Raw genomic sequence first — 11144 nt, forward strand, 5'->3', positions numbered from 1 at the left:
ACATAAAAAAATGGATGGATGTAGCCTCAGAGCATGGCTGTGTAGTGGGAGTATAGCATGCCAGCCCGAGCCCACCCTCCTTCCAAGCATCCTCGTAACTCTTCCGCTCGTCGGGAAACACCATCCCACGTTCCGCTTCGATCCGTTTCGGTGTCACAGTCTAGCATCTCCCATCCACCTTTTTGCCTTTTATCGTCGTGCCGGATGTTGAAATCGCCCTTGTGGGTTGAGTCGGCAGAATCCATGGGCAACCATCCTCATCATCCGGGGCCGCATGCTTCTATACCATCGCCACTCGTGTCGAATGACTCCATCAACGCAAATCCGTTGCAACGTTCTCGCTATCGTCGTAATCGTATCATCGTGTACCCCATTCGTGTTCGTCGTGGTCTTCGTCATCGCCCATTTCGCGCCCAGTATCTCCCCCCTTTCCGTCCCCTACGCGACCTCGGACATCAACCTCATCGCGAAGTTCCCATCCAGAGCAAGCGAATCTCCGTCATTCCGAATATCCAGATTCAACCTCAGTCGTACTCCAATCCAAACTCATACAACCGTCGTGTCGTCGTAAAACCCAAACTGCTTGCCCCCAAAGCGTCGCCCATCCACGCAGATTCCACTGAGCGTATTCCCCAAGTCGCACGAATGAAAAGAACAGTCACAACAAAAAAGCACAGGCAAAAAATTGCAAAGAGAAATCACTAGAATTATAGGTAAATTTCTCATTCTCTCATGTGGCAAAAAACCGATCCTCTCCCGCCGGCCGTTCCTACGCTGTGCTAGACCGCGCAACGTGCCCCCCGCCTCCGAAACGTCGCGGAGCTGGTAGAAACGGGCAATGACGTACGGCCGATCACCGCCGATCACCATTCGCCTCCTCTCACCTGAAAAGTAACCCCAGAATCCTCTTCGACTCAATTCCGCCAAAAACATGACAGCATTGCGAAAAGAATGTAAGAATCAACAGCAATCAGGCATAATAAATCCAAAATCAATTGAATTGAAAACCCAAAACGGGCCGATTCGGATAACTGCAGAAAGAAGCTTTGCAAATTGGCCATTTCCAGAAACCCACGCAAAAAATAGTCAACAAAACACACAACAACAGATTTCCCCGCTTCTTGCAAACGGTCGATCTGCAGATCTCATCCCTCTTGTTCGCCGTCAGAACCATCAGAAAGAAAAGACCATCGCACAAAGATCCGGGAGAATCCCTGCCTTTCACATTCGTCGGTCGTTCCCCTTCTCTTTGACAAAGCTTCTGAAACGTCCCATCATCCACAGAGTTCTGTCATCCCCAGCCGATCATGGGCTCCCATCTAACCGTGCCGAGGCCCCCCCCCCCCCCTCAAAACGTGTTTGCCGATCCCCACCACTCAACGTGCCTCTTCGCCAGCCTGTCAGGTCAGGTCACCCAGAGCAACTCTGAGAGCTTGCAGAGAGGTAGGGTGGCGAGCTGGCGAAACGGGGGAAGCATACACAGTAGAAAAGAAAAGGCACCTTTCAGCCCTAAACTCAATGCTACTCGGCATACTGCGACAGCTGCCCCTAGAAGGCATCTTCCCACGGCGATCGCGTTTCCACTGGTACTCCTGCCACACGATCACCGTCGCATTCCAGGTGACAGAGTCCGCAGATCTGAATATCGCCCCGCGCGATAAACCTCTCCAGTGGTCTCTTGTGGTGATAGATGCCCCTTTCGCCGCCAGAAGAGTTATCTTCTCCCTGCCGATCGCGGAAACAAGCCAGGGGCAAGCTTCTGTCTCGCGTGGCGACAGCTCGCCGCCTGGCCACCCGTAGCATCCTGCCCATTGATCAGTGGAAACGCTTGTCTCCGCTGCTTCAAGGGCTTCTCGTTCGCTTGTCGCCTGCCCTACAGGGAGCAAGACCGATTGTAGGTGGCACTGGGGGCACTGATCCGTCCTCAAGGTCCCGGAAGGGAGCACTTGCACCCACAAGGAGCCAGCTGGCAAGCGAGGATCGCCGTCTCGGCTGCTGCTCTACAAGGGGAATGCCCTCATGCAGCAGGTAACAGACCAGTTGATAGTGAAGGGGATGTGAATCGCGAGATCCTGCAGCCCTAGCCCCTTCTCGCCTACGGTCCTCTCGCTCCTCCCTCACCCTCGCCCCCCCACGTTCCGAGCCAAAGGCCAGAAAGGGTGTGAAAGGGGAACACCGCCACGAACTCGCGATCTTCCCTCAAAAGAGAGCTCTCGGGTGTGGCAAAAGCCTCAAGTTACCGCTTCAGGAAACCGACAGGCCTCATGTGTCGTCGCCATTGGCTCACCATTGACGTTCCAACGGCAAGACAAGCGTCACTCCGCTACCGAAGCAGAGAAACCTAGTCCCTCACTGTGGCTGGAGAGGAGGTGGAGGATGGGGTAAGGAGAAACGAGGAAACAAGAAGAGGGATTCTCACCTCGAAGTCGCTGTGTCCTGGAGGAAGAAGGGAGTCGCAGAAGCAGATCGGAGAAAAAGACAGGGCACGATCGGTGTAAGAGCGTGGAAAGGGCACCAGAACCTCACATCCATCAACCAAGAGAGCCGCGTCGAGCGTTGGTCCATGGGGCATCGTCGACTCTTATCCTCTTCAACTTGGCGAGAGTCCCTTGTGGCTGGGTCCAAGACTCCCTTCTTCTGATGGAACCCCTCCGCCATGCCTCCCGAGTCCCGAGCCCTCGTGGCACCCCTATCCTCGGCGATCCCAAGAGTCTGGAATCGTGTAGGGGTCCTGTCACCCAATGAGCGGCCCAGATGTTGGCGAGATAGAAAGTGACTTCTTCCTAACGAGACCCCAAAGACACTCACCCCTGGGGCGCCCACTGCGTCCGACGGCTGCAAAAGCCGCACCTACGCACGAACGCCATTTGTTTCCCCCATCCGTCCCCCTTCAACTGTGGCGAGTGCATCAGACCAGAGCCAGTCAGAAGTCGTACTTCTTCCACACCTGGCGCACACCCCCCAGGGAAGCAGCGGCTCAGCCACTTCAGCCACGCAACTCTCCACAGATATCGTTCGAACGCTCCAAGTGTGGCTCGCCTCTAAAGCCACATGAAGCAAGTGATCGACGTCTTCCCTACACTTGTGGCGGGCGAGGTCGAAGCCGAACAGAGGCCTTAAACCCTTCGCTAAACCTAATTGTTTTACGCGAAGGGGCTGAACCCTTGGCCAGCTGAGATGCCATGGTCTTGATGAATCTGACTGGATACTTCCCCTGAAGAATGATGCGACTTTGAGATATAGTTTGGAGTGATCTTCATGCCATGGAGGATCATGGGCGCCGGATTATCGACCTGTGGCACCAACTGTGGCTAGTAGCCGCGCAATCATGGCGCATCCTGTCTCGTCACAGGCGCACAGAGGTCATCTGGAATGTAGCTGCCCTCCTTTTCTCTGCATGAAGTATCTTCGTGTTCCATAGACGCCGTCGAAGCTGCGTGACAAGGCTGTCTCTCCGTGGTCTCTCTTACAGCTCGTTGGGTCCAGGCTCTTCTGCGTGGTCCTGGAGATGCTCCCGTGGTCGTCAATGATCAGCGTGCAAACGCTCCGTTTTGGGAAGCCGGTTGAGCCACTCCCTTAGGACAAAAGGTCCCAGTCTCTCTCGTATCTTGAGCCACTCAGAAGCGTCTGCTGAACGACTTGAGAACTGATTTGTGGCGAGTGCCCTCCACCATCTCTAGGCCGTGGCTGGCACTCCATTTTCCAATGTACCGGTACTTGGAATGCAGGACCTATGGCTTCACCCGCTCGCGTAGACCTTCATCGTGTACTCGTGCAGCTGCATGATGCAGACCCTTCGGAAATCATTAACTTTCAGGTGCAGGGTCTCGCAACCGCGTCTTCGCGACATGGTATGAGACGCGTGGCCGGAGGAGTGCTTCCCGCTACTTTTCTCTTCTTGGGTGATTTGGTGTGTACAGCTCCAAATTCTTAGACAATGTCTGAAGAATTTGAGACATTATCAGGCTCTGATGCAAGTTGGGCAATCTTCGAAGTATCCCTACGTTCTTTTTCCCATCAGCAATGGGACCATGGGGTCGCATGCGACCGGAGCCGAAGGTGCTACCGTTACCTTTAGCCGCAGGAGATCGACCTGGTAAGGCGAAAGCCTCGCTTTCCGCATGCCAAGGTCGTTTTCTGACCCCGAATTCCCCGCACGCAGGCCCCTCTTTGAATGTATCTGTCAGGAAAGTTCGAGACTACCGGCGAAATGCGCCTCGAATTTCTCTGCGATGTTGTGAAATTTGTTGGGTTTGACGTCTTTCAGTAACAGTTCAACGTGACTGGACTGTATTTCAATCACAAACCCTCACCTCGGCATTCCGAAATATCAGACGGTCCGGGCTATTGGTGCCGGAGAAATCGATCAGAAGATCGAGTCAGAGATCCAACAACTCTCAATCTGTTAGCGTAATGCAATACAATCCAGTCGTCGCCGTGCGTGATTCAGAGACACAATGTCGTTTGAGGGCTTGTCCTCTGACATCGTCTGGCAAAGGAGGTTTCGTGCGGCCACATGGTTGCGGCCGTACAAGAGGCCGGTCGTTCATCTTGCAGCTCTAGCCAAGGGCGGCCTCCATGATAGACACCTTTGATCCAGGCTACAGAGGTGATGTGCCTGTGATGTGATACGGCATCGCTTTTGGTGAGATGATACTATGATACGTAGGCGATCGAATTGTATGAGCATGGGTAGTCGTTTGTGTACGCTGGTGTCTTGATATCAAGCTCTTTGAGGTCAACACGTTTGCTGCTCCAAAGTATCGACCAACAACCTTTCTCTACACACCCCTCAGCCACAAGTTCTTGGAGGTAGCCGAGCAACGCAGCATCCAACACGCTCATGATGGGCCATTGTAGTCGTAGGTAGTCGCCCATCTTTGGTCCTGTGGTGCGTCGCTTGCGCCACATGTGGCTTCTCGGCCTCACGGCACGGATAGGCGTATGTAGGTCGGCTTACTAGCTCAACCTTCATATTTTGACTCATGTTTGGGTCATCCGAGGAAACGTCTTCGAGCGAATGAGACAAAAGTCCATGGCGCTTCCAGACCCTCGAAACACGCAAGCACTCGCCACATCATTAGTGGCTCGTGTATCTCAAAAGGCAATGGAAGGCGGCGATCGCTGTGGCTTGACGTAGAGCAGTGAGGGGGATTGTCGGGCGGCCTCGCGAGGTATCTTGTACTGCGCCGATCGCACGGCATGGCCGGAATCCGGCCGGTGTGTAAGTGTCTCGCCGGGTACGTCGGGGGGATGGTCTGCTGACGGATCGGACGAAGTAAGCAATTGCCCCGCTATTCGCCAGTCGGTGGCCGCGGAGCTGTCGGGGTATGTCGCGATGGACCCCTTTCAGCGTATGAGCACCTGATGTGTCTTCTATCCATACTGAAAGCACTCGATAGGGTTGTCGAACATTTTCACTGATTCGCTGACCGAGGCATGCATGTTGAGTGGTCATTCTACCCCAATTCGAGAATTCCGATCGCAGAATAGCAGCCTGATGGATCAGTGGTACTCAAGCAGCTGTACGGAATTAGGTTGCCATCCTCGATGGAAACTTGTTGCCTCAGCCTTTACCGTGTGCTTGCCCAATCTTTTTCACCCCGTAGAGTCGCAAGAAAATAAACTTCGGTTGGCCCCGTTCCCCAAAAGTTGCATCTTCTGCTCCGGTTGGCTGGGATCGTTGAACAAACATGAACTGCGGGGGTCAAAGCTCGTAGGAATTAGTTGATGCCGTATTCACGAGCCCCAATGTCGGATTCTGTCGTGATTTCACCGAGGGCCAGCGAGACGGTCTGGATATGACTCTCAAGTGAGAGCCTCGCTCTTGTTCGAGGGTACGAATACGCCCGGATCCCGTCGGCGCGGCGCGGCGTCAGGGCGTTGGAGCAGGTCGTAATGGGACCGATCGGACGGAAACCGCTGTGCGGTTAGAGAAAGACAGTCTAAGTACCTTATTATTAAAAAAAGTTAATTCTTTCTAAGTTATAAGTATACGAATATAGTTTTAATAAAATAATATAGTACTTATTTAGTACTTAAATTAAAATACTTTTTTAAACTTATTATTAAAAAAAATAATTATATTATTAATTACTTATTATTAAGGTTTATAAATAATATTATAGTTTTAATTATAATAGCTTTATTTATAATAAGTAAAAAGTCTAATTATAAATCCCTTAAAAACCTCTCTTTAAGAGTTATAAGAGCCTCTAAGTATATTAAGTTAAAATATTTATTAAAATATTAATAACTAAATTAACTTTATAATAATAACTTTAATAAAAAACTTAGTAAATAATACTAAAAACTTTATTAACGTTAAGTATAATTTATAAAATATAATAATATAGCCATAAAATATTATTAATATATTTTATATTAAAAAAGATATTATTAATATTAATAAAATAAATAAGGCCGTATTAATATAATACTTAGGTTTTTTTTATAGCTCGAGAATAGTCGCTTTAAATAGTATTAAAATTTATTAAAAAGCTCTTTTAAATACTCTAATATATTTATTACTTTTTTATAATAAAACTCTTAGTACTTATATATAAAAATAAGTTACTTATTTTTAAATAATAATATTAACTTATTAATAAGTTATTAAAATTACGATTTTAGTAATTTTTTAATAAGGGAGAGGGTAGAATAGAAGAAAGGATAGGTAAGAAAAGGGTTAAGGTTAAATAGTGCGGAATTCGAGGGCAGGGTAGCGTCTATATATATTGCGGCAATCCTCTAGTAATACAAAACGATGGAGTTAAACAGTGGGAGAGAGACAGTCGTTTTTCATCGACGATGTTGTGGACTCGATGGCTGTATTCAGGGATTATCCCAGTCGCGGCAGACCGAAACTTTGGATCCGTCTTCATTGCCAGAGGGAAGTCTCCGCTCATGTTGTTCGATTATGATGGAGCAACCGGACCCGCGATGACAGTGGTCTAGACCGTCGACGACGCTAGCTGAAAAAACACTTCGACAGCGGTTTCAACGCCTCCCTGGTGGCTCCCACGATCGAAATGAGCGCTTCCCACGCGAGATTAGCCACAACACGGCCATCTTCCAATCATCGTGCTTAACGACCTAAACGGCGGCTTTTGTGTCCCAGTCAGTAATAACCGCCGTGCATGACCTATACGGAACCGACATGAGCACTAGAGTCAGCCATTGTTTCTGTGGTTCGGTCTCTCGGGCCTGGCAATCTCAATTTGAAATATGCTTGATGCGAGCGCTGCGATAATAATGCAAACTTCATGAAAATGCCGTAAATTCTCTGTTCCCGGATAGACCGAAGAAATCAGCGGGTATGTTGCTATGGTACAAGCGACAATGCATTGCAGTGCAGGGAGCTCGTCTCTATCAATGTTCCCCTCCAATGCTTGCGTCACTCCATCGGCCAAGCTACATGGCTCCTGAGCGCTCAGGAAGCAAAAACACACACAAGGTGTTGCCTCGAACAAATGAAAGACAGAGAGTTGGGTACCAAATAGTATGGTAAAAGTTATGGATGCGTGAAATGAAAAAAGAGATTGAAAAAGGCCGCATCAGAGGCCATTGGCAAGGTCGAAAGGGCCACAGAAGTCTGGTTTGTCTGTGAGATCTTCTTCGTCGTGTGTCTGCCCGTCGCGCTTCCAACGGGCCTCTCCAGAGTGTGCCGAACGGCCCTTGCGGAAGGGGGGGATATCTTGTGTGTTTTTTGCTGCCCAGGATTGCCCATAGTGGCCCAGATCTAAACACCCAAATCATAAAGTCGCCCACGATTCGTGTGGCGAGAAGCGTTGAAAAGAAGAAGCGGCCCATCCAGGGACTTGGTATCTCAAAATCAACAACGCCTTCGGAGCGATATTCCAACCATGCGTGTGCGAGCGCGTGTATGCCTATGCCACCCATATCCTAGTGGCCTCCCTGGTGACGAGCAGAAAGAAAAAATGAAGCCCGTCCCCAATTCGATTCCTATCCAATTGTTGCTGAAGTAGAGATGGATCCAATTATGTGAAATTAAAAGTTAAGGCGCAATTCGAAACCGCCTTGTGCAGATGATTGATCCATGGCGTCGCCATCGCTTGGGTCGATGGCCATGTCCCATTCGCGTTTGAGCTGGACGGGGTTTTCGGGCAAGATCTCCTTGATTTCGAGCCTCATGTCTTGGCCTTCTCTGAGTTCTTGGATGACGTCGTCGTCTATCTCGACCTCGAGACCACGATCGAGAACGTGAACTGTCCGCAGAATCTTCGAAGGATCCAGGTTCCACTTTGCAGCCACACGATAGTTAAAGTCTTTGAGATTCCTCTGGGCCAAGTAGATAGCCCGGTAGTACTCCCGCTTTTCTGGCTCCGTTATGTTGGGTCGGAGAATGTAGAAGCAAGCGGCGGGCTTTACCACGCGCTCTGGAGGAGGACGATAAGCTGGGTCCACTCCTAGTGCCTCGATCCAACCGCTCAAATTGCCCGCATCGTCTGTTTTGGTGACCTTGGTAGGTTGGTCTGACCCTTGCCGGGAAGCAGGTTCGCCAGAGCCCTCACCCTCAAACCCAGCCCATTGACGATTGGGGACAACTGAAGCCTGAGACGCTAGTGATAGGGAGCTCGGCGAAGGTGATACGAGAGACGAGCCAGCAACAGAACTGCGGCCACTCCGTGCTTGCCATGCTGGGCCTTCGCGGGATTCTACCTTGGCAAGTTCGCCTTGCTCTCCAGGAAGCGAAACGGGGTGCAGGTCTGGATCGTCGAGTTCTTCGCCACGTAGGTACAATACGCTCACAGGTCGGGTACTGGTAAACATATCCTGCAATGTTTGAAGCTTGAAGTGCAAGTCTTCTTCGAGAGGAGGGCGAGTTCCGGCCCCGGCTGAACTGGTGGAGGACATGGACCAAGTTCGCTTGTGTTTCTGAACCTTGCCGGGTCGCTGATCTGCACCCTTGACTTGTGCTGCAGCGTTCGACCTCTTGCGCTTTCCAAAGTCCTTCATGCCGCTTTCAGCTTGGGTAATCTGTTGCTTGAGCTTGTCGATGGTCTTCTTGACGTGTGCAACATCGTTGGAAAGCTTCCGCTCGGCACCGTGGTCGCGGAACAACTTGACCTTGCAGAAACAGATCTCCGGGTTGGCATCGGCTGCTGGCTGTGCGGTGTCTATCGGGAATGTGCTGGTCTTGGTGCAGAGTCTTACTGGAATGCCTTTGACACCCTTGGAGTGACTGAAGTCGGTTGATAAAAAGTTGAAGCGTACGGCAATGTTGCATTCGGGGGCGCCGTTGATGCCGGGGGTCCAAACCACTGAAAACCCGTCAAAGGAGGACGACTCCAACTCAACACGGGTTCTCTTGTCGTCGCCTTCGGTCGGCTGGCCTGCCTCTACATATTCCACGGCCTGCAGCTTTCCGCCTCGTTGATGAGCTTCGTTTGTGCCTCGTCCCTCTTTCCACAAAGCCCAGCAGACGCCGGGCTTCTGCCTTTGCTGCTCGTCTTCGAAGGAGATCCGGACAAAAGTGCGGAACTTGGTCCCCGGAGCCACAGGCATTGTAGCATTGGTATCGACCACAGACAGAGAGTAAGCCTGGCCCTTGTTGAGATACGTGACGGGAATCTCATCGGCGTGTTTGATCATGGCGGTAGGGGCATTCAAAGTAGCGTGAAACCGGAACTTCTCAGCAGATGGTGGCATGACCGCAGCCATGGGCAGGCCTCCGAATTGGCGTCCCTGGAAACCAACCATGGGCGAGTTGTGAAATGCGCTGTCGATAGAAGCCATTCGCTCTTCAGATGGATCGGAGTTCATTGGCGACCCATCTTGCTCCATAGTCTCGTATCCGGTGTCTTGATGAACAAATGACGAGGGGGCGAAGGATTGCTGGTGTGCCGGAGGCTGGATAAAGGGATTGAAGGGTTGTTGAAACTGCTGAGGGTGGTGCATTCCTTGCATCCCCTGGAACCCGGCGAGGTCCATCATAGGCTGCCCAGCGTGCATTGCGCCTTCAGACGTAGGCATCGACAGAGGCGTCCCGAGACCCATGCCGAGCCCTAGGGTAGGTGTGTGCAAGTCACCGGCTTGAGGATGATAGATGGTGTTGGTGCCTCCCGGCGTGGGAGTGTAGTAACCGGGCGGAGCATTGGCGAAGTTGGTGAAGGAGAACGAGTTGGGGTCAAGCAGCGACGGCGTGAACCTCCATGGTTCATTCGTAGCTCTGGGCGTTGGGTCTTGATCCCTGAAAGCTTCATGACTGAGGCTGTGGCTTCTACAGCAAGTATAATGTTAGCCACAGAGTCGGATAAATCAAGCATCTTATTTGGAATACTGCGCATGAGTCCTCTTGATCCACACATGGGCAAGAGTACCCCGCGTTTCTGCCTGAACTCATCCCGGCGGGCGCGGCCGGGTGCCGCGAAAGCAACTGCAAAACTCCAGAAAAGGTTCATGAAGGTATTTGTACTGACCTTTCTTGAACGCCCGGAATAGACGGAACCATGCCCGTATTATCAACGGCGGCGCTCGCGGCGCCAACTGGGGCCGTGGTCGTAACAGCCACCTCGGGGAACTGCTTTCGAAAAGTGGCCAGCAATTCATCGCCGGGTTTTTGGGCGCTTGTTCTGTGAACAGGCACACGAGTCAGTACATGTCCGGGCAGGCGCAAAAAGGTTTCGAGATGGCGCAACAACGCGCGCATCCTCTGCGGGGAGCCGGGCTGCACAGCTATTTTTGTCGGCACATAACGACAAAACATGGCAGAGCTTACCTTTGGCGAAACATCTTGATAGTAGATCTGCGCGCTGCCTAGTGACAGCGATACCGAGTTGGTGTTCAGTAGTTGTGGGTGGTCTCCCAAGTCCAGTCTCTTTCTGGCGAGCGATCGAACGGTCCGAATCCTCGCCCTCGTGTTGCTGCTTTGCGACGCCTGTCTCTTTTTTCTTCTTCGTCTGCCGTGATTCAGCTGAGCAAGCCTGAACTTCCTTAACGAGCGTAGGTCAGGTGGGGGAAGGCCGAGCTTTGGCGCCTCATAGAGCGGTCGGAAGTGAAAACGAGCGAATGGGTAGGTGATAGCGTCGTACGTGGTCGCGGAACCAAATGGGGGGAAAAACCGATACGAAATTGGTTCTTCAAATGGTGATGTGCAAAGTCGAATGGGCCGCTAGCAAAGG

General features: G+C 51.3%; 2 protein-coding genes across 2 annotated transcripts; both read right to left on the reverse strand.

The window, feature by feature from the left end:
- Positions 1-5097: 5097 nt before the first annotated feature.
- On the reverse strand, positions 5098-5415 carry CABS01_05031 (uncharacterized protein; the record flags this gene model as incomplete). Its single annotated transcript, XM_060538401.1, has 2 exons — positions 5098-5320; positions 5387-5415. The coding sequence occupies 2 exons, from the start codon at positions 5413-5415 to the stop codon at positions 5098-5100; spliced, it is 252 nt and encodes an 83-aa protein (XP_060405573.1).
- A 2595-nt stretch (positions 5416-8010) lies between these two features.
- On the reverse strand, positions 8011-10755 carry CABS01_05032 (CP2 transcription factor; the record flags this gene model as incomplete). The annotated part of the gene is made up of 3 exons (XM_060538402.1): positions 8011-10243; positions 10443-10595; positions 10742-10755. 3 exons carry the CDS (start codon positions 10753-10755, stop codon positions 8011-8013), a joined length of 2400 nt encoding a protein of 799 aa, XP_060405574.1.
- Between the last annotated feature and the right edge of the window lie 389 nt (positions 10756-11144).

This window comes from Colletotrichum abscissum (genome assembly GCF_030869225.1).
Source record: "Colletotrichum abscissum strain IMI 504890 chromosome Unknown Scaffold_10.1, whole genome shotgun sequence".
Classification (NCBI taxonomy): domain Eukaryota; kingdom Fungi; phylum Ascomycota; class Sordariomycetes; order Glomerellales; family Glomerellaceae; genus Colletotrichum; species Colletotrichum abscissum.